At 40.7% G+C, this 23,592-nt stretch overlaps 1 protein-coding gene across 2 annotated transcripts in view; it reads right to left on the bottom strand.

Moving 5' to 3' along the window:
• DNAH10 (dynein axonemal heavy chain 10) overlaps positions 1 to 23,592 on the bottom strand; it is a 196,398-nt gene that overhangs the window by 123,522 nt on the left and 49,284 nt on the right. For both annotated transcript variants that reach the window (XM_007489932.3, XM_056821891.1), the window contains 6 exons: positions 11,065 to 11,541; positions 10,784 to 10,942; positions 7,295 to 7,411; positions 6,518 to 6,620; positions 4,212 to 4,390; positions 2,235 to 2,446 (listed from right to left, as the gene is read on the bottom strand). In XM_007489932.3, the coding sequence (XP_007489994.2) occupies positions 2,235 to 2,446; positions 4,212 to 4,390; positions 6,518 to 6,620; positions 7,295 to 7,411; positions 10,784 to 10,942; positions 11,065 to 11,541 (1,247 nt within the window). The remainder of the gene's footprint in view (positions 1 to 2,234; positions 2,447 to 4,211; positions 4,391 to 6,517; positions 6,621 to 7,294; positions 7,412 to 10,783; positions 10,943 to 11,064; positions 11,542 to 23,592) is intronic.

Raw genomic sequence — 23,592 nt, 5'->3', positions numbered from 1 at the left:
TCTCTTTCATTTCTTCCCTCTTGATTTTCCATCCCTTCCTCCCTCTTTTCCTCCTACCCTCCCTTCCTTCCTTCCTTCTCTCTCTGAGATGAAGCTTCTCCTTCAGGAAAGGAAAGGAGAGTCCCTGCCAGCTAAGGTTCTGAAAGAAACAGATGGACTGTTTCTGGGGAAAAGAGCATTTGGGTGCTTTGGTTTTTGCCTACTATCAATGTGTTAGAGTTTCTGCCTTTTCTTTAAAACAGCATCACAAAGAAAGCCCCCAGGCTTTACCTAAAAGAGCATGGCTGAGCCCACTCATCTTCCTATGAGAGCAGACTCTAACCGAAGCCAGAAGCTCAAAGGGAGCAGCTCCCCTAACCTTGTGTCCACTGAAGTTTCCCCTGTAAGGGACCAGGGACCAGCAGCAAGACCCATAGGACCATCAGATTAAGACATGCACGACTAACTCAGGGCAAGTCTAGCAAAAAACATGAGCTAGTATCTGGGACTGAATTTGAACTCAGTTCATTGGACCTGGTTCCAAGTCCAAGTACTCTAGCCCCTTGCACTCCCTTGTTGCCACATTAACTGGTTGTGTGACTGCAGGCTGGACACTTCCCCTATGTAGGCCTCAATTACTTCCTCTGAAAAAGGAGGACTAGATCATGTCTAAGGTCCCTTTCAGCTCTGTGAATCTGCAAAGATACACTAGCTAGCTATGTGGACACACTGGGGAGGTGTCTGTATCAGAGGCAGAGTGGACCTGAGTTCCAAACATGGCTTTGGGTGAGACATGTCTTGAGCCTGATTCTTCAGCTGTGATGAGAGGAAAGTTATACTAGTTATTCTCAGTCTCTTTTTGGTCCTAAAATTCTATCTAACCAAAACTGGGGAGGAAGAGGCACACACAGGGATGGCTGGACAGTGATTGTTTCTCTTTTTCTCCACCTCAAGGACAGAAGCACATTGAAATCATCTATTAAGACCTTCAGAAAATGTTGGTCCCCAGTTTCCTTTCATTTGTTCCAGTGTTTAAGAATCCTTATAGTTAAGAGCTTTGGTCCTTATTTTTAAGGAGCAGTAGTTAAGAAATAATAGTTAAGAAACTTGAGGCCTAGAGACAAGAGGTCCAAGGCTCAAATCTAGCTTCAGAATCCTAGCTATGTGGCCCTGGGTTTGGATTCCTGTATTTTTGAAACGCTTTTTAAAGATTGGTATGGAAGGATAGTCAGAGTGGGTTGGGCTTTGGCTGCCACAGAGCTGCCATCTTGAGTCTGCCCCCCCAACCCCCCCTCCCATGGACAAGTCACTTAACCCCAATGCATAACCCTAGAAAGAAAGAAAGAAAGAAAGGAGAGAGAGAGAGAGAGAGAGAGAGAGAGAGAGAGAGAGAGAGAGGGTGGGAGGGAGGAAGGAAGGAAGGAAGGAAGGAAGGAAGGAAGGAAGGAAGGAAGGAAGGAAGGAAGGGAGGGAGGGAGGGAGGGAGGGAGGGAGGGAGGGAGGAAGGAAGGAAGGAAGGAAGGAAGGAAGGAAGGAAGGAAGGAAGGAAGGAAGGAAGGAAGGAAGGAAGGAAGGAAGGAAGGAAGGAAGGAAGGAAGGAAGGAAGGAAGGAAGGGAGGGAGGGAGGGAGGGAGGGAGGGAGGGAGGGAGGGAGGGAGGGAGGGAGGGAGGGAGGGAGGGAGGGAGGAAGGGAGGGAGGGAAGGAGGGAGGGAGGGAGGGAGGAAGGAAGGAAGGAAGGAAGGAAGGAAGGAAGGAAGGAAGGAAGGAAGGAAGGAAGGAAGGAAGGAAGGAAGGAAGGAAGGAAGGAAGGAAGGAAGGAAGGAAGGAAGGAAGGAAGGAAGGAAGGAAGGAAGGAAGGAAGGAAGGAAGGAAGGAAGGAAGGAAGGAAGGAAGGAAGGAAGGAAGGAAGGAAGGAAGGAAGGAAGGAAGGAAGGAAGGAAGGAAGGAAAACTTGGTCCTTATTTTGAAAAGCATTTCCTCTTAAAGAAAGAGACAGAGAAGTGAGCTGGTTGTCTATAAAGCTAAAATAATCACGGGGCAATGAGGTGGCTGGGTGGATAGAGGTCAAGGCCTAGAGACAGGAGGTCCTGGATTCAAGTCTGACCTCAGACACTTCCTAGCTATATAACCCTGGGCAAATCACTTAACCTCCATTGCCTAATCTATTGATTCTAAGATAGAAGGTTAAGAACTCAGAAAATAAATAAATAATCTCTCATATTTCCACAACAACCAACAATGGAATAGAACAGACCTCTCTCTCAGAGCTTCATTCTTCAAGTCGAGAAGCAAAGGTATGGAATCTTTAAAGGCCTTCATTCTAGATTCCAAATAAAAGGCAACAGATAGGCTTCGCACATTCCTGGGAAGTTTTCTAATTGCTTTGAGGAAGTTTTCAATTCCTTCCTGGAGAAACTGAACATTCAGATTAACCCACAATGTCTGAGACCATTCTTCTTTGGCAGCCTGGGAAAACACAGTAGGTTCGGTCAACAAGATATCCCTCAGACAACCAATGTGAACATAATAGAAAAGTCTAATTTTCACTATCTTTTTTTTCACTTTTAAAAATTAAAAAATAATAATTTTTAACATTTTAAATTTAATTAACTTAATTAAAACAATAATTTTTTTAATTTTTAAAAATTAAAAAAATTCTGATTTGAGGCTTCATGAGTGCATGCCTATTGTATGGAAGGGCAATAAGAAATGTCTAAAAAACAAATTTTTGAGCTTCTAGAGTGACAAAAAAAGAACTGTTTGTTTTTTTTTAAAGAAACACCATAACCTATGTGTACTTTGCAAACCCTAAAGCACTATGTAAATGTTAGCTATGTTCATCGAAAAAGTAAATCTTAGGAAAACTAGTCTGTGAGCTCCATTAGCTTAGAGACCCTTCCTTATTTAAAACGAGGCTTCTCCTATAACCTTGCACTCAGCAGCCACTCTTGCTATTTGATTTGAATTAAGAGTAATTGAGTGTGTGCAGCTAGGTGGCTTGGCACATAGAGAACCAAGCCTAGAGACAGGAGGACCTGAGATCAAATCTGACCTCAGGTACTTTCCTGACTGTATGATCCTGGGCAAGTCACTTAACCCCAGGTGCCTAGTACTCATTCTAAGACAGAAGATAGGGGTTTAAAAAAAAAAGTAATTGAAGTTAACATTTGCCTTCCAGGATTGACAGGCTATAAGGGAAAGAGGTAATGCCTTGTTCTGCTTGGGCCCAGGAGGTAGAACGAGGCAGAGGTTATAAAGACCTGGATTTAGGCTGGATATCAGGACAAACTTCCTAACAATTAGAAGGCTCCCGAGTGGAACAGGCTGCCTAGGGAGATGGCCTGCCCTTCAGCCCTGCAGGAGGTCTATAGGCAAAGGCTGGTGGTTGGCCCTGTCCGTGGTACTGATTGGACTAGTGGCTGCCATTTCCCAGCTCTCCTAACTGCATGATTGTGTGCCGTGGGCTAAAGACCCATGACCGAATCATTTAAAATTGAAGATTTCCACATGCATTTTATAATCCACATAATGGCTGACTATATTTTTTACATTCAATTATTTGGGAAAGAGTATAGACGAGCAGTGTCAGACTCAAATTGGCAAGGATTCCTGGAGGATGGGGGGGGAGGACCAGCATATAGTGACTTGGAAAACCACAAATTCACATTATCTATTTTGGGTTGTAGTTTTGTCCATTTTGTTAACCATTTCTAATTACATTTTTTAACTGTTACTGTCCATCTTAGAATCGATATGGTATTGGTTCCAAGGCAGGGGAGCAGTAAAGGGCTAGGCAATGGGGGTTAAGTGACTTGCCCAGGGTCACACAGCTAGGAAGTGTCTGAGGCCACAGGTGAACCCAGGACCTCCTGTCTCTAGACCTGGCTCTCCATCCACTGAGCCACCCAGCTGCCCCCACTCATTACATTTTAATTTAACAAAGGCAGTTTCTTCACAGTTTGGGGGAGATTAGCCTCTCCGGTGGAGACAACAGCCTGAATCCTCCTGATGAGTGTTCACATGAAGCATCAAGATGACCGCTGGCTTACTTCCTTAGTCTCTGAGTTCTTGGCCTGCAGGCCGAGGACTGGTTTGCTATCACCCTCTCCTCCCCACCCTCCATTATAACCAAAGGTAGAAAGTCTTAAAAAAACAAAAATTGGGAAGGTGAGTCCACTGAGCCCAAATATTTCCAGCGTTTCTCACCCAGCCTGCCCACTGGGTCACTAACCTTCAGGGCTGTATAAATGTCATAGATTTGCCTCAGCCCAGCCATTTCCCTCTGTACTTGCAGCATTTCTGGATACATGGTGATTGGAAGATCAAAGAGCTTTTCAGCATTAGCCAGCTCCTGGCGGTTTTTTTCATGTACATGTAGCTCCTTCTCAAAAACAGATAAGAGTTCCACTCCTGGAAAAAGATTCATAAAGTTTCAGTCACAAATAGGATGACTCCTTATAGAAAATACTCCATTTACCCACTCGGGAAATTTTCATTCTTTTTTTAAAAATTTTTAAACCCCTTATCTCCATAGAATTGATACTGTATATTGGTTCTAAAGCAGAAGAGCAGTAAGGGTTACGCAATGGGGGTCAAGTGACTTGCCCAGGGCCACCCAGCTAGGAAGTGTCTGAGGCCAGATTTGAACCTAAGACTTCCCATCTCCAACCCAGCTCTCTACCCACTGAGCCACCCAGCTGCACCTGACTAGGAATTTTCCCTGACTGTCTCCCATACCTAGAATTCACTCCATCCTCATCTTTACTTCCTGGTCTCTGTGGCTTCCTTCAAATCTCAACTAAAATCTCCCTTTCTGTAAGAAGGTAATGTCACCCTCTCTTAAAACTAGGATTCTTCTTTTGATTATCTCTATTATCTCCTATACAATCTTGTTTTTAGATAGTGTAAGAGAAGGTTTGACACTTTGGAGAGAAATGGACTGGAAAAAAAGCTGCAGAATTCCACAGCAGTGGGGGACAGGTAAAAAGGAACTCAGAACTTTGGAGAGAGAGGAGAGCGGAGCTGATCCAGTAGTTGGGACTTCTGACTTCTGTCTGGTATCACACACTAGCAAGGTTAGCTCCAGCTAGCTCCTTGATCCAGTGATCTCTTGCTCTGTGATTCCTGACCCAGATCTCTCCAGAAGACAAGCTAATTGGACAGGACTTTGAAAAATAAGCTGTCCAACAAGGAAGATTTCCATCTACCTCCTTGAATCTGAACTTGGGACACTCACTGTGCAGCCAAGAACCAGAGTCCTCTTTATTCTGACCCCAAGAGGTCAGGTGAACCAAACCTGATCTGTCCTGACTTTGAGGGGAAGGATATTAGTTAGTTAGGGATCCTTTCTCCCTCCTTCCCTCCTGAACATTAATTCCTTACCCTCCACCTGCCCTGTTCCCTTTTCTGTTTCCCTTCAATAAATTTAGTTAAGAAAATTCAATAACTGACTCAACTAGGCAAGTCATTTAGTTCCAATTGCCTAGCCCTCAGCACTCTTCTGCCTTGGAACTGATACTTAGTGTCCAGTCTAAGACAGAAGATTAAAGTTGTGGATGAGAAAGATATATGATATCTTTATGATATGATATGATACAGCAAAGTGTATTTTACAATGAAATTTCATGCAAGAAGGAAATAGAACTTTGGCTGCCAACAGGGGATAGGACTGGAATTTCCAGCTAAGAAAAGCAGTTGAACAATTGGGAATATACTACTTCTTCTTATCCTTCTGAACTGAGAGGGAAAGGAGAAAATCTCAGTGATCTTATCTGGCTACAATCCTTCATTGATTTGAAGAGACCAGATTAACCATCTTTCTTTATAAGTGGTGGATAGAGACTTTTTTCCCTTTGTGGAAGGCAAAAGACTATCCACCCTGAAGATTTCCTTCAAAAGCTGTAGATCTGTCTCAGGAAATTACATCAACCTGACTCCACAAAGATCCTAAGGTCTTCTGGGACTTAGGTCCCTAGACCTGAGATTCAACCCCTTGAAGAAACTTTAGGTGGAAAATAGATTAGGAACTTCCTGTTTCCCTCTTCCCTAACCTACCATACCAGACCTATCAACTAATAAATAGATCTTATAATTTACCGAAGAATTAGACATCTTTTCTTCAATGTACTAAGGGGATCACAGATATCAATCATCCAAAGAAGAGAACAGAAACCAGAGATTGAAAGGGACATCCTCTTACCTTTCAACTCTGGACATTGATTAACTTCAATTTCTCTGGGACAGTTCTGCCTGGGAAGGAAGTGGTGTCTCTTTGTGTTCCCTCCCTCTCAGTTACCTGTCAAACTTTGGTTCCTGATCCCTCACTAGTACAAGGTTTTAAAAAATAAAAATAAATGCCTGTTGACAACTTGAGTCTTGGATTCCATATTTGCATCATTATAAATATCTCAGAAAATGATATTAGAAAAATACTTTTATGCCTGGGAAACTATATGGTGATTTCATGACCATTCTTGAAACAAAATTCCTACCGATAATCTGCCAGAGTATTTCAAGTACATCCAGCCATTTTCTCACCTTTATCAAGATCTTCGCCAACAGAACCAGGGCCTTCCTTATTAAAACGTTTTGCAAAGTCCTGTATTTCATGCTTATAGTCTGAAATTTGAGTGCGAGTGATCTGAGAAAAACAATTTGGATCATTAGTTCTTATAGAAATGATAAGAATAACTCACTTTTGTATAAGATCTTATAGTTCTTAAAGTTGCTTTTATTTCCATACATCACTATTGAGGAATATAGGGCACACATTATGAGTCCCATTTTACAGATGTTGAGACTAAGGCCCAGAAGGATTAAATGGTAATATCTATAGCTTTGAGATTCAAAAGCACTTATATAACATCACTTGATCCTCCCAACATTCCCACTTTATATTCTATCTCTATTTTATAGATAAAGAAATTGAAACCCAAAAAGGTCAGGTGATATATTTTTTTAAACCCTTATATTCTGTCTTAGAATCAATGCTAAGCATTTATTCTAAGGCAGAACAGTAAGGGGCTAGGCAATGGGAGTTAAGTGACTTGCCCAGGGTCACACAGCTAGGAAGTGTCTGAGGCCAGATCAAAATCCAGACTATCCCATCTCTGGGTCTCCCTCTCTATCCACTATGCTTACCTACCTAGCTGCCCCATCAGGTGCTTTTTCCCAAGATAAGCAGTTCATGCCTTGAATCCCAAGTCTCCCTGACTGCACATAGCAGTCCATCCCCGACCATGCTGCCCCATACCACACCCCTTCACTTCTCCTTCATTGGCTTTTGGATTTATAGCATCAAAACCAAAGAAGTACCTCTGTGAATGTCTTCTTTATGCCCCCAAGAGAGTGTTCCACTTCCAATGATTCTGTAAACAGACTTTTCCACACCTCCTCGATTTGTGAAGCCATTTCCCCCTCCGCTTCAGTAGGCTGATGAAACACATGGCATAGAGTGAGTTGCAAAGTCTTCCAAGGAATGCCTGTCTCCAATGGAAGCTTACTCCCTGAACCTCTCTTTCTTCAATCAGGGCTTATTTTCCAGCCCCAGTTGCAATGATTTCCATTGCATGCCTTCCAGAGATCTATTCCAACCAAGGTTTGAGCTCTGACAACCTGAAGAGCTTCAAGATTGCCATTTTACTTATTTCTCCTATATGCTTGGCCATTGGAGTCCCAGCTAAGGGACTCCCAGAAGAGAATTCTGTGTATCTAATCTTTACCATGATATAAAACATGTAAACTCTTCCTATGGCATTCCAATCCTTTTACTATCTGGGTTCAGGCCACCTTCTTTACAGCCTTATCACACATAACTGTCCTTCCTGCACTCTACATTCTGAACCAACTGGCCTATTTGCCTTTCCTCACACACCTCCCTCCATCTCCCATCTCCCAGCCTTTGCACTAGATGTCCCCCCATGCCTAGAATGCCCTCCTTCCTTGATTCTGCCTCTTGAAGGCCTTCAAGATTCATCTCAAGCACCAAAAGAAGTCTTTCCGCATAAGCCTCCCCCAGCAGAAATTCCCTTGCATATATTTTGTATTTACTTAGATACATAGATTATTGTGCCACCACTCTGCCCCAGTTAAATGGAAATCTCTTGAGAACAAAGATTTTTGTTTTTATCTTGGTATCCCCATTATCCAGCACATAGTAGGCATTTAATAAATGTCTGTTGATTGATGAATAAGAAATGAAGAACAGCCAAACGATTGTTGAATCTCTATGTTCACTTAAAGAACATAATATGCATTTCACCCTAATTGGGGCTTAAACTCTCCAAATAAAGACATAGGCCTCATTGTCTACTAACTCTTGTGAAAAAAAAAAGAACTCAGGTATCCAAATTTTATAGCAAACTTATAAATTAAAGCATTCCCTAATCTAAAAAGTCATTATCCGTAATGAATGCTGGAGGGGATGTGGCAAAGTAGGGACACTAATGCATTGCTGGTGGAGTTGTGAATTGATGCAACCATTCTGGAGGGTAATTTGGAACTATGCCCAAAGGGCGATAAAAGACTGTCTGCCCTTTGACCCAGCCATAGTACTGCTTTGTACCCCAAAGAGATAATAAGGAAAAAGACTTATATAAGAATATTCATAGCTGCACTCTTTGTGGTGGCCAAAAATTGGAAAATGAGGGGATGCCCTTCAATTGGGGAATGGCTGAACAAATTGTGGTATATGTTGGTGATGGAATACTATTGTGCTTAATGGAATAATGAACTGGAGGAATTCCATGGGAACAGAACAACCTCCTGGAAGTGATGCAGAGTGAGAGGAGCAGAACCAGGAGAACATTGTACACAGAGACTGATACACTGTGGTACAATCAAATGTAATGGACTTCTCTATTAGTGTCAATGCAATGTCCCTGAACAATCTGCAGGGATCTAGGAGAAAAAACACTATCCACAAGCAGAGGATAAACTGTGGGAGTAAAAACACTGATGAAAAGCAACCGCTTGACTACAGGGGTTGAGGGGATATGACTGAGGAGAGACTCTAAATGAACACTCTAATGCAAATACCAACAGCATGAAAATGGGTTCGAATCAAGGACACATGTGATACCCAGTGGAATCGTGCGTCGGCTATGAGAGATGTGGTGGGAAGGGGGAAGGGGGTGGGGGGGGAGGAAAAGAAAATGATCTTTGTTTCCAATGAATAATGTTTGGAAATGACCAAATGAAATAATGTTTAAAAGTAAAATAAAATAAAATAATAAAAAATAAAAATAAATAAATAAATTTAAAAAGTCATTTCCCCCCAAATTTGTCACTGTCCATTCAGAGCTATAATTCAGTCCAATCCTTCTGTTTCCTGATGTACACTCCAAACCAGAGTTTTTAGCATTAATATTGTTCAACATCTGTTACCATGAATGAAAATAGTCTATAACAGGGTTTTCAGGTCTATAAAGTGGTTTCCTTACAAGAACTCTGGGAGAAAGATACTAACAGTACCATTATTTCCATTTTATGGCAGAGCAGATGGAGTCTCAAAAAGCATAAGAGGCCTTGATATATCCCTGAGGCACACAGCTAGGATGGGGAAGGGGAGCTCCAACCAGGAACCTCTAAGGCCTCTAAGTTAACATTGTGTTGGTAGTAAGGCCAACAGATAAACATAATCAATTAATATGTTACTGATTACCTTCTATATACTATATCCAGGCCAATGTAGCTACTGAAGAGAACACAAAAGAGGCATATTCTCTGTACATGAGTGTAGAAAACACCCTTTGCAATCTTCCTTCTATACTTTATTTTGTGTCTCCCTCTCTCCTTTCTCTGTCTCTCTCTTCTTTTTCCTCCCCCCACTTTTTCTTCCTTTCCTCACCCTTTCTTTTTCTTTCTCCCTTTCCCTATATCTCCTCCTCTTTTCTCCATACTTCCTTTCTTCTTTCTCATTCTCTCTCGTCTTCCTCCTTCTCCTCCTTTCTCTCTCCCTCTTCTCTTTTCCTCTCCCTTCTTCTCCTTCTCCTTCCCTCTACTCCTCTCCCTCCCCCCTTCTCTCTCCTTTTCCTTCTCCTCCCCACTCCCTCTCCTCTCTCTCCTTTTCATCTTCTTCCTTCTCTCTCTCCCTCCCTCTCCCTCCCTTTCTCCTTCCCTCTCCCATTCTTTCCTTATCCTTGTCCTTTTCCTTCTCTCTTCATCTCCCTTCTTTTTCTCTCTGCCTTTTCCTCCCTCTTCCTCTCCTCTTTCTTCCCCCCATCTTCCTCCCTTTCTTTCTCCCCTTTTCCCTCTCTCTCTTATTTTCCTCCTTCTCCCCCTTTCCCTGTCCTCTCTTTTCCTTTTCTTGTTCCTCTTCCTTTTCCCTTGTATCCCCTTCCTCTCTCTTCTTCCTCTTCTCCTTCACCTTCCATCTCTCTCTTCTCTTTCTTTCTCTTCCTCCTTTCCCTTCTTTCTCTTCTCTTCCTCCTTCCCTCTTCCTCCTCTACTTCTCCTTTTCCCTCCCCTCCTCACTTTCTCTCTCCATATCTTATAAGCCTTCAAACTATTTAATAATGGCAAGGAAGGAAAAGAGAAGCGAGACAGAGACAGAGAAAAGGGATAGGGGTAGAAGGAAAGGAAGAATATGGAAAGGGGGGGAGGGGAAGGAGGGAGACAACATCCAAACAAGTCATAGACAGAATAGATTGGAACTAATCGGCAAAGACTAAAACAACCAAAAAACCCTACCCAAAATGTGAAACCGGGAGCATGAGAGCCGCGTGCCATCTTCCATATTTCTGGAAACACTCTTGGTCATATGGCCCAATCATAAAATATTTTAAGAAATACAGAATTACTTACATAGAGGTCATATAGTGCCATCGTCCGGTATCTCTCTTGAATATCCTTATATCTCACTTCCACTGCAAACGAGATGCTTCTAATTTCAGCAATTGTTGCAAGGACAAATTTAAGGTCTTCAAGACTAGTGGGAGGCCGCTGGAGATTTTTTCTTAAAGTCTATTTAAAAAGAAAAGGTTGATAGACCTTATGGGTATCTTGACAGGGGAAAGAAATAGTAAAATGAAGATCAAATTTTAAGAAATGCTTTTCATCAGTACAAGCAGAGCAACCATTTATACCTCAAGCTCCTCATGGAGAAGAATCAGCTCTTCCTTTGCTGACTCACTAAGGAGTCTCCCCAGAGAAACCACCCAGGACCTGGCACTCTCCTGAACGGTATAGGCCAATGGCCCCAGCTGAAGGCGAATGCACTGGTCATCCCTGATCAGTGGCTGCCGTGTCACTTCATAAGCGATCTTGGAGTAGAACTGTAGCTTGTCATCATAGGCCACACACGGGGGCTTCTTGGCAGCAAACTTCTCCATGACGATGGCCTTATCCAGCTTCCAAAGGGGCCGGTAGCGCTTCCACTTATTCAGGTACTTCATGAGACTGATCAGGACCCGGTGCACATTCTGGGGGATCATGATGGCCTGCTCCATGATATGGGGGTTCAGGAATATATCATCATAAAAACTTATTACAACAAGCTCTTCTTCCTCGCCTTTCTGGGGGGGACACTCAATGCAGGAGCCATGCATCCAGCGGATAAAATGCTGGAGATTTAAAAGAGAGAGAGAGAGAGAGAGAGAGAGAGAGAGAGAGAGAGAGAGAGAGAGAGAGAGAGAGAGAGAGAGAGAGAGAGAGAGAGAGAATATTTTGAACAAATGCTTTAAGGTTTCAATTGCTTAAAAAAAAACTGTGTGACCCTGGGCAAGTCACTTGATCCCCATTGCCTAGCCCTTACCACTCTTCTGCCTTTGAGCCAATACACAGTATTGACTCCAAGACGGAAGGTAAAGGTTTAAAAAAAAAAAAAAAGCCCTTACCTTCTGTCTTAGAATCAATACTGTGTATTGGTTCCAAGGCTGAAGAATCATAAGAGCTAGGCAATAGGACTTGCCCAAGGTCACACAGTTAGGAAGTATCTGAGGCCAAATTGGAACCCAGGACCTCCCCTCCCCAGGCCTGGCTTTCTATTCACTGAGCCACCCAGATGCCCCCCTTCCATTGCTTTTAATATTGGCAAATGACTTTTATTGATTCTTCCTTGCTAAAAAGAGATAAGAATAAGGATTCTTGAAGGGGTGCAGGGGGAGAGTGATCCATGAACTTGGATAGGAAAGAAAATGACATCTTTATTTTTATTAACTAAAATTCAATACATTCCTTCAATTATTTAAAAAGTAAATTCTGAGAAGGGGTCCACAGCCTTCACCAAACTAACTGCCCAAGAGGTCCAGGAGACACAGAAAAAAGCTAAGAATTCCTATGTGCAAGTGGAAAATTTGCCACACCTGAGCTACATTCCCAGCATCCTTTTAAGTTACGTCTCATTTTACGTAAGGATGCTTAGGAGATAAATTTGGCGGAGATCCACACCGCAGGGCTCTTTCTTTGAAGCTGGTGCTTTTGGTAAAGTGCTGCAGGTGTGAGTCTCTGGCTCTCTTTGCTCTGCTCACTTGACTGAAAGAATCCTTTTTCTTTTCCCTCTCTTTTGATTTATTATTAAAATCCTATATATTTTAAATGCTAGGAGTATTTATTCATTTTTACTCCTACACCTGAAAGAGAATGCTGTCACCTGGGGTACCACAGGGCTGCACCCACCTTCCACCAAGATCACTACCAAGTATATCTGCTTGACTTATGAGGCCACTGTGACATACCTCACCCAATGCTACCTAGGAATTCAGACTTGGTTCACCAGGTTGGCCTCTGGTTTCCCATTGCCCTTCTGTGTTCCATGAGGGCAGGAGACCCTATAACATATCCTAGCAGTAGAAGGCAAATTCAATTGATAATAATTTGCTCTATTTTTTTAGTAAAAGAATTAGTCCTCAATGTTTAATATGAATTAAACCTTGGATAAAAAATTTTATAGCATTATATAAGACAAATTAAAAGGAAAGTACTAGCAAACCCTCGCTCTGAGGGGTGCTGCAAAGATTGAATGAGATAATGCAAGTAAAGCCCTCTGCAAACCTTGGGTCAGGGATTACTGGACCTGGGAAACTCTCTACCAATGCAGCCTGGTATCAGACTCACAGTGTATTCTAGAGGGGAGTTAGAGGCAGTTAGGTGGTGCCATAGTGCACAGAGCTCTGGGCCTGGAAGTCAGGAAGGCCTGAGTTCAAATACATCTTCAGACACTTTAACTGTGCCTGAGTTTTCTTATCTGTAAAATGGGGATAATGGCACCTACCTTGCAGGGTTGTTATAAGGATCAACTGAGTTAACATATATAAAGCACTTTACAAATATTGAAGTGAACAGAAGTCTGGGGCAGCTAAGTGGTGCAGTAAATAGAATATTAAGCCGGGAGTCAGGAAGACCTGAGTTCAAATCCAACCTCAGTCACTTCCTAGCTATGGGACCATTGGGCAAATCACTTAGAACTGTTTGTCTCAATTTCCTCATCTATAAAATGAGCAGGCAGTCTCACTAGCTATGTGACCATGGACAAGTCATTTAACCCTGTTTGCCTCAGTTTTCTCATCTGTAAAATGAGCTAGAGAAGGAAACAGCAAACTACTCCTGTATCTTTGCTAAGAAAACCCCAAATGGGGGTCACGACAACTAAAGTGACAGGACAACAATATAAATTATTATTCCTTGCTTCAAAATTGGCTGGCTATTTATCATGCCACGCAAAGTATATATAAAGTGTAATGTGGGCTATCCAATGAAGGCCCAGCCCTGGGTTTGTGCTCAGGAGATCTATGTAAATCTTTGGGGAGTCTCTTGTGAATGTGTAATGAGAGGAAGGGAAGGACTTAACTCTCCTTTTCAGAAAATGCCCAGCTATTCTATGAGTGTTTGCTGTCCACTTACCTGCTGGAGAAAAGCTTTTTAATTGGCGGGTGCACCAGAATTGAGTGTACATAAAAAAGGCATTCACTGGAAACAATCCCCTCTAACTCTGGCAATTTCAGTGAAAGGGAAGAAATGCTCCATGTTGGGAAGCCCCTTGCCTACCCGGCCACTACGCAGCTTAGGGTGCCTTTGTTAGATTGTTGCCTGTGTCAATGCCATCACTCTTGTGACTATAAAGAACTGGCATTTTTTGGTTGAGGAGTATTGGAAGAGAGAATGACCTGGGGAGGATTCAGAAGAGAGGAGCCATCAGAGATTCAGTGATGGGACTTCATGGATGGATGGCAGAGACTGCCATAACTTAGCCAGATGTGACACCAGCCCACCCCAAAGAGAACAAGGAGAATCCCTCCAAGCAATGAGTCAGTTTGGTCATGAGACTCCACAGGAGCAACTTGTTCATTGGCTCAGCCATGTCTAGCAGGGAACTTGATGGGACAAATGCTTTGTATAGCAACTGACTTGAGTTTGATCCCTTTGTCCATGGAACATGATGGTGGAGGGTGTGGAGAAGAGAGAAATTACAAGACATGCAGCAAGATAAGAAGCTGGAGATTGATCAATCAAAGGAAAATTCCATTTGGAATGTTACCAGGAAAAGCAGTTTGGAGCCAAGCCAATGGTGACTGGTTTTCTGGAACTTGGCTGATGGCTTTTGGGCTGATGGTGGTGACTCTGAAGGAAGAAGCTGGGTTTATCTCTGGGACTTGAGATAATCAAGCTGGAGGTGGCCTGGCTGAATTGAAGGCAGAAGAAGAAGGACAATAGTCCATATATCTCTCTCTGACTTGCTCTGTTTCATGCTAGTGACTGAATTGCCATTTCTCTCAATATCCTCTAACCTAAGGTTCCCTGTAGATAATAGGGGAAACCCCAACCCTCTTACCTTCATTATCTTTCCTGTTTTCCCCAATAAACCCTTACTTGAGATAAAGAAGAGAAAAAAGTATTTCCTCTGAAACATCATAGTTCACCCTGAGTGACTTAGAAGGAGGCTGAAGAAGAAGGGGGAAGGGGAAACTGAAGAGAAAAAGAAGGGAGGAAGGGAAATTGGAAGAGGAAGGAAGGGAGGTATAGAGGGAGGAGGATAGGCAGAAGAAGATAACTACCTGATCCATTAGTTATCTAGTATCCATCAAATATGCCATCTCCAATATTATCTACTATAATTTTGGCACCTCAGGCTGACTGGACTTTACAATCCTAAAAAGAAACAGCAAGATGTTCTCTGTGGGGTAGTTGTGCTGGCAGCTATTACTGGTTACAGGATCTATAATATCCTATATAGTAAAATGACCACCATGATTGTAGATTTGGTGGAATACCTTGCTAACACCACGATGCTCATAGTACAAAGGCCATTCCAACAAGAAACTGTCCTTTGGCACATTGTGACTCAAGTTTATATTATCTCCATGGCTGCTATACAGACACTGACCTATATGAAGAACATCTATAGATTTGTAATTCCCCAAAAGGCAGCAAAGATAATGGTGGTGGATGCTAACTTGGAAAATGTTATTAAGAACATGTTTGAGGAATTTATCAAGGCAAAACGGCTAGACCAGATTAAGGACAAGAACAATGGCCAGACAGATAGTGCACCCAAATAGAAAAAGAAAGGCAAAGAAATCAAAGGTTAATACACAGGGAAATGACAGTGACAAGGACACTAAGTCTGATAGTGAACCTGAAAAAATTTTCCTCTAAAAGGTGTCACTAAATTACCAAGTACAGCTGGTGTGTTACATTCAAAAGTGCATAGACAGTTTACAACCCAGGAGCTTGATTCCCTGAAGAAACGGGCTCCAAAATTTATCAATCAGCCCTATAAGATGCAGAAAGAACTCAAATGTGCTTTCCGGATCTTTGATCCAGATTTCCAAGATGTGGAATTTCTCTTGTCTGAACTGTTTAGTCCCCATGAGCATTGCTAATTCATTGAAAAGACCAGGTCAGAAAACAATCTGACTAGTTGGCCCACAGAGGAGCAAAGGGAAGACCTTGATTTTGCAAATCCCACAAGCATGACCTACTTAAGGAAATGTAGGGAAGACTTGCTCCAAGCTATTAAGCTCTGTTGTTCAAAGCCTAATGCATGGGCAAGATTTGACAAATTCATGCAAAATACAGAGGAACATCCAGCTTCATTTATAGATCGTCTCTCTGAAATGGCAGAGTCAATTATGGGTTTAGAGGCAAATATTGATGAGTCTACGAATCACGTGAGGAGACAGTTTTTGAAAGGGTGCACACCTCACTTGAAGAATGTTTTTACATATCACTTCCCAAAGTATGATACTGTGAGTCTGATCAAATTACATGAAACCTCGAGTTACCTTCCTGAAAATCATTCAGAACAAAGTAAACAAATGCAAGATTTAAAAGAAAGATCAGAGGTGACAGAAAATTTGAAGAGCAAGGAGATTGAGGAAATCAAGAAGTTAGAACTTACACAAAACCTACTTATAATCCAAAAACAGTGCAGAGAGAAACTAGACAATGCTTTTTCTGCCATAAGAAAGGACACCTGATTAAATACTGTTTTCTGAAAAAGAAATATGAAGTAAATAACAACAAAGCCACCCAAGCTAGATACAGAAAGCAAAATTCCACTTGCTGTTCTCATTGTAAGCTAAAATCCACATAAAAGGCAACTGATTTATAGGAAATGCAACAGGCTATTAAATCAGGAGCCAAACCTAAATATTCAGAGATGGTTAGGAGAGAATTATGAAGCCGGGAGATAGAAGAAATGGTGTAAAAGAGACTCGTGTTAAAAGAAATGGTGAAAATTCAATACAAGAAATAAAATCTGTGAGTGATAGCAAATCAATAAAGCAAGAGACAGGCAGAGAAGAGTAAAACAGCTAGATAAGAGTTGTTAAAGAAAGACATCATGTCTCAAATAGCAACAGAGATAAGAGACTTCGAGAAAGGCTGTATAGTAACCACACAGGAAAAAAAGTGCAAATCAAATCAAATCATTCTTGGAGAACTTTTTCAGTGCAGAGTGGGCACGGGGATTGAATTGTGTAAAAGGGAAAGACAAAGTCACAAAAACTGGAGCAGGAGTTAGTGAGAGATACAGAGAAACAAAATTTCAATTCCCTACAGGTTACTGTTGCTAGAGATGTGAATACTTTGAAATCCTTCACAGACTTGCATGGCATCCGACCCAACTCAGTTCATTCTTTAAATAGCTATGTGGCACAGATACCCTTAGAAAAAGCATCTACTTTGAATCCTGATGCTGGAACTTTCCACCCAGCAATGACTGATTTAGAGAATATCAAATTTACTGAAAATGAAGCTGATGTTACATTTGAAAACTATAATCATATTCAATGTAATCGAAGTGACACGACAGTTGAATTTGAAAAGAGGAATGAATGGGAAGTCTTAGTAACTGAAAGAACAACCAAGGATTCAAATGGCAGACTTGAAGCCAATATTCTAAGTGGCAGAGGGGAGTTTGGCCAAATAAACAAAGGGAAGGTCTAAGGGAACATTTTTGTATTTTTGTCCTTGCTATATCATCTTATTAAATATGCTCTTATAAAAGCTAATGAATGTCATGTGCTTATCAAATGATGTTGCAGAGATATAAACTGATCAAACAGAGAGTGGGGCACTAATCACTGCATCAATTAATGTAGAAGAAATACTAACTGTAACTGGTGGCTGATTTTAAGGAAAGCATATACTGGAATGGAATTTGGAGCTGAGAGCATTAGAAAGATGCTCCAACTAGTCAGGATTGGGACTTTTAAGGGAAGCTTTGCTGCCTTCTAGGGATTTAAAATTCTAGTCTAAGTGGGAGTTGAGATAAGGAATCCCAGAGTTGAATCCCTACCAAAGTAATCTTAGGGGGAGAAGAACACATAACTGAGGGGATCAGAACAAAAAAAGTTTAGCGTGAACTAAACGTGGAAGGAAGCTAGAGATTCTACAAGGCAGAATTAAGGATGGAGAGCATTTCAAGAACAAGGGGGTGCCCTAATGAATATAGATGCAAAAATTTTAAATAGGATACTAGCAAAAAGACTCCAGCAAGTGATCAGAAGGATCATTCACCATGATCAAGTAGGATTCATACCAGGGATGCAGGGCTGGTTCAACATTAGGAAAACCATCCACATAATTGACCACATCAACAAGCAAACTAGCAAGAACCACATGATTATTTCAATAGATGCAGAAAAAGCCTTTGATAAAATACAACACCCATTCCTATTAAAAACACTAGAAAGCATAGGAATAGAAGGGTCATTCCTAAAAATAATAAACAGTATATATCTAAAACCAACAGCTAATATCATCTGCAATGGGGATAAACTAGATGCATTCCCAATAAGATCAGGAGTGAAACAAGGATGCCCATTATCACCTCTACTATTTGACATTGTACTAGAAACACTAGCAGTAGCAATTAGAGAAGATAAAGAAATTGAAGGCATCAAAATAGGCAAGGAGGAGACCAAGTTATCACTCTTTGCGGATGACATGATGGTCTACTTAAAGAATCCTAGAGATTCAACCAAAAAGCTAATTGAAATAATCAACAACTTTAGCAAAGTTGCAGGATACAAAATAAACCTACATAAATCATCAGCTTTTCTATATATCTCCAACACAGCTCAGCAGCAAGAACTAGAAAGAGAAATCCCATTCAAAATCACCTTAGACAAAATAAAATACCTAGGAATCTATCTCCCAAGACAAACACAGGAACTATATGAACACAACTACAAAACACTCGCCACACAACTAAAACTAGACTTGAACAATTGGAAAAACATTAACTGCTCATGGATAGGACGAGCCAATATAATAAAAATGACCATCCTACCCAAACTTATTTATCTATTTAGTGCCATACCCATTGAACTACCAAAATACTTCTTCACTGATTTAGAAAAAACCATAACAAAGTTCATTTGGAAGAACAAAAGATCAAGGATATCCAGGGAAATAATGAAAAAAAACACATATGATGGGGGCCTTGCAGTCCCAGACCTCAAACTATATTACAAAGCAGCAGTCATCAAAACAATTTGGTACTGGCTAAGAAACAGAAAGGAAGATCAGTGGAATAGACTGGGGGAAATCGACCTCAGCAAGACAGTATACGATAAACCCAAAGATCCCAGCTTTTGGGACAAAAATCCACTATTCGATAAAAACTGCTGGGAAAATTGGAAGACAGTATGGGAGAGACTAGGAATAGATCAACACCTCACACCCTACACCAAGATAAATTCAAAATGGGTGAGTGACTTAAACATAAAGAAGGAAACCATAAGTAAATTGGGTAAACACAGAATAGTATACATGTCAGACCTTTGGGAGGGGAAAGGCTTTAAAACCAAGCAAGATATAGAAAGAATCACAAAATGTAAAATAAATAATTTTGACTACATCAAACTAAAAAGCTTTTGTACAAACAAAACCAATATAACTAAAATCAGAAGGGAAACAACAAATTGGGAAAAAATCTTCATAGAAACCTCTGACAAAGGTTTAATTACTCATATTTATAATGAGCTAAATCAATTGTACAAAAAATCAAGCCATTCTCCAATTGATAAATGGGCAAGGGAAATGGATAGGCAGTTCTCAGATAAAGAAATCAAAACTATTAACAAGCACATGAAGAAGTGTTCTACATCTCTTATAATCAGAGAGATGCAAATCAAAACAACTCTGAGGTATCACCTCACACCTAGCAGATTGGCTAACATAACAGCAAAGGAAAGTAATGAATGCTGGAGGGGATGTGGCAAAGTAGGGACATTAATTCATTGCTGGTGGAGTTGTGAACTGATCCAACCATTCTGGAGGGCAATTTGGAACTATGCCCAAAGGGCGACAAAAGAATATCTACCCTTTGACCCAGCCATAGCACTGCTGGGTCTGTATCCCAAAGAGATAATGGACACAAAGACTTGTACAAAAATATTCATAGCTGCGCTCTTTGTGGTGGCCCAAAACTGGAAAACGAGGGGATGCCCATCAATTGGGGAATGGCTGAACAAACTGTGGTATATGTTGGTGATGGAATACTATTGTGCTCAAAGGAATAATAAAGTGGAGAAGTTCCATGGAGACTGGAACAACCTCCAGGAAGTGATGCAGAGCGAGAGGAGCAGAACCAGGAGAACATTGTACACAGAGACTAATACACTGTGGTATAATCGAACGTAATGGACTTCTCCATTAGTGGCGGTGTAATGTCCCTGAACAACTTTCAGGGATCCAGGAGAAAAAAAACACCATTCATAAGCAAAGGATAAACTATGGGAGTGGAAACACCGAGAAAAAGCAACTGCCTGAATACAGAGGTTGAGGGGACATGACAGAGGATAGACTTTAAATGAACACTCTAATGCAAATACTATCAACAAAGCAATGGGTTCAAATCAAGAAAACATCTAATGCCCAGTGGACTTACGCGTCGGCTATGGGGGGTGGGGGGGAGGAAAAGAAAATGATCTATGTCTTTAACGAATAATGCTTGGAAATGATCAAATAAAATATATTTAAAAAAAAAAAAAAAAAAAAGAACAAGGGGGTGGCCTGTGAAAAGGTACAAAGAAAAAAGCTAGAATGTCAAATATAGGGAAATGGAAAGACCCTACATGAACTGATGCAGAGTGAAATAAGCAGAACCAGAAGAACAGTATTCACAGGAACTGAAATACTGTGGAACAATCAAATGTAATAGACTTTGCTACTAACAGCAATACAATGACCCAGGACAATTCTGAGGGACTTATAAAAAAGAATGTGAAAGAACTGTTGGAGTTGGAATATAGATGAGAACATATAATTTGTCATTTCTTTATTTGGGCATATATTTGGGGGTTTTGGTTTTATAAGATTATTCAACTTATAAAAATTAATAATAATGAAATGTGTTTGGGGTTATAATACAAGTATAACCCAGATTGAATGGCTTGTCAGCTCTGGGAGGGAGTAGGGAAGAATGGAGGGAGACAAGATGAATCATATAACTTTGGAAAACTTATGTGGAAACTTGTTATGAAAATAAAATGAAGATAAAACATTTTAAAAATAAACAATTTACATCTAAAACAAATAAGCAAGCCAGACTGGCTAGAATGCAGGATGTGTAAAAGGGAAAAATATTCAATAAGCCTGGAAAGGTATATTGGAGTCAGATATTTTGATGCCTAACAAAGGTGTTTGTATTTTAAACTGGAGGCAAGAGGAAACCGTGAGGTTTCCTTGAATAAGAAAATAACACAGTTAAACAGGTGCTTTAGGAAAACTGGCAGTTGTGTAATGGATGGATTAAGGATGGGAGACACTTAAGGAAGGTAGAGACTAATTAAGAAGCAATTGTAATAGTCCATTTGAATGATGAGAAAGGCTGTGGCCATCCTATTGAGATGACCATCTATGTTAATAGAGAAAAGATAGACATAAGATATGAAATAGATAGAAACAACTAGACTTGCAAATGATTGGATTGGGGGTGATATGAGGGAAGAGAGAACCATTAAGCAATGACTCCAAAGAGGGTAGCTAGATGGCTCAATGGATTGAGAACCAGACCTAAAGATGGAAGGTCTTGGAGTCAAGTCTGACCTCACACACTTACTAGCTGTGTGACCCTGGGCAAGTCACTTCATCCCCATTGCCTAGCCCTTACTGCTCTTTTGCCTTGGAACCAATACACAGTACTGATTCTAAGATGGAAGGTAAGAATTTTAAAAAGAAGAGTGACACCAAGATCATTTTTAATGCTTCCCTCTCCCCTCACATCACCCCCCAATTTAATCATTTGCAAGTCTGGTTGTTTATACCCATCTCATATCTTACATCCATCTTTTCTCTATTAACACAGCTGGCCACCTCGATAGAGTGACCACAGCCTTTATCATCAGACAAATGGATTATTACAATGGCTTCTAAAACCATATAAGGTTTTTCCCAATCTTTTAGGGTGTATTTTCCTTTTTAAAATATTTTGATACTCTTCACTTAATGAACTGTCAGTAAGGATTATACTTGGAATTATCTTTCCAACGTTGCCAAAGAGTTGGCCGTGTTCATGCTTACAAGTCTTCTGGGAAAGGAATTTAAAAAAAACTAACAGCACACAAGGGGCTCAAGCTGTAGCCTTGGCTAAACAGTATTACCAACTATAAGATTTCTAAAGGGAAGAAGCATGGAGATCATAATCCATTTTTATGTATGAGAAAACTAAGACCCAAAGAGACCTACCTAAAGTAATGCAGAGAGGAAGGAGCAGAGGCGGGATATGAACACAGGGAGTCTGACTCCAAAGCCAGTTCTCATTCCACTAGAGATGTCTGTAAAGTCCTTATGGCAGTGTTTGGTATTCAAAAGGTACTTAACAGGCATTTGTTCCAGCTTTCATGATGCTTCAAATCTACTGACCAATTGTGTGTCTCCGACAATTCTCCCAGGTGCCACACTTATCCCCCAAATTTCAAGGGCAGGATGTTTATGTGATTATCCTGACTACCTCTCTTTGATGCATCTCTTGCTATTCAGTAGAGGAGGGGAAAGGAGAGAATGAGGCAAAAGACAGGTTTTTAATAGCTTCAGTTTAAACAATCCAAGTGGCTTAGGTACCGGATCTCAAACTGTCTGATAAAGCAGTAACCAATGGATCAGTGGGATATATTAAGCACTCAACACACAGTAATAAATGACCACAGTAACCTAGTGTTTGACAAACCCAAAGATCCAAGCTTTTGGAAGAAAAACTTATTATTCAACGAAAATTGCTGGGAAAACTGGAAAAGAGTATGGCAGAAAGTAGGCATAGTCCAACACCTCACATCATTTATATACCTAGGTAAAGTCAAAATAGATTTGTGATTTAGAAATAAAGGGAGATGCCATAAACAATTTAGAGGAGCATGGAATAGTTTACCTTTCGGTTCTATAGATAATGGAAGAATTTATGTCTAAATAAGACATAAAGAACATTGTGAGATATAAAATAGATAACTTTGACAACATTAAATTAAAAAGGGGTTTCACAAGCAAAACCAATATAATCAAGATTAGAGGGAAACAACAAACTGGGGGTAGAATTTTATAGCACATGTCTTTGAAAAAGGCCTAATTTCTCAAATCTATAGAGAACGGAGTCAAATTTATAAGAATACAAAGCATTTCCCAATTGACAAATGGTCAAAAGATATGGAGAGGCAAATCAAAGATGAAGAAATTACAAGTATTGTTAGTCATATGAAAAAATGCTCCAAATCATAATTAATTTAAAAATGTAAATTAAAATAACTCTGAGGTATCACCTCAAATCTATCAGGTTGACTAAGATGACAAAAAAGGAAAATTATAAATGTTGGAGGGGGTGTGGTAAAACTGGGATACTAATACACTGTTGGTGGAGCTGTGAATTGGTATAACCATTCTGGAGAGGAATCTAGAACCATGCCCCTAGGGTCATAAATCTATGCACATATGCATATATTCATCCAGCAATACCACTGTTGAGTCTGCATCCCAAAGAGAACAGAGATAAGGGAGAAGGACTCACTTGTATAAAAATATTTATAGCAGTTCTCTTTGTGGTGGCAAAGAACTGGAAACTGAAGGAATGTCCAGCATTTGGGGAATAGCTGAACAAGTTGTAGCATGTGATTGTAATACAATACTATGTTGTGCCATAAGAAATGATGAAATGATGATCAGGATGATCACAAAAA

Source organism: Monodelphis domestica, chromosome 3 (assembly GCF_027887165.1).
Source record: "Monodelphis domestica isolate mMonDom1 chromosome 3, mMonDom1.pri, whole genome shotgun sequence".
Classification (NCBI taxonomy): Eukaryota; Metazoa; Chordata; class Mammalia; order Didelphimorphia; family Didelphidae; genus Monodelphis; species Monodelphis domestica.
Note: the sequence above shows the minus strand (reverse complement) of the source record. Positions and strands in the feature narration are given on the sequence as shown.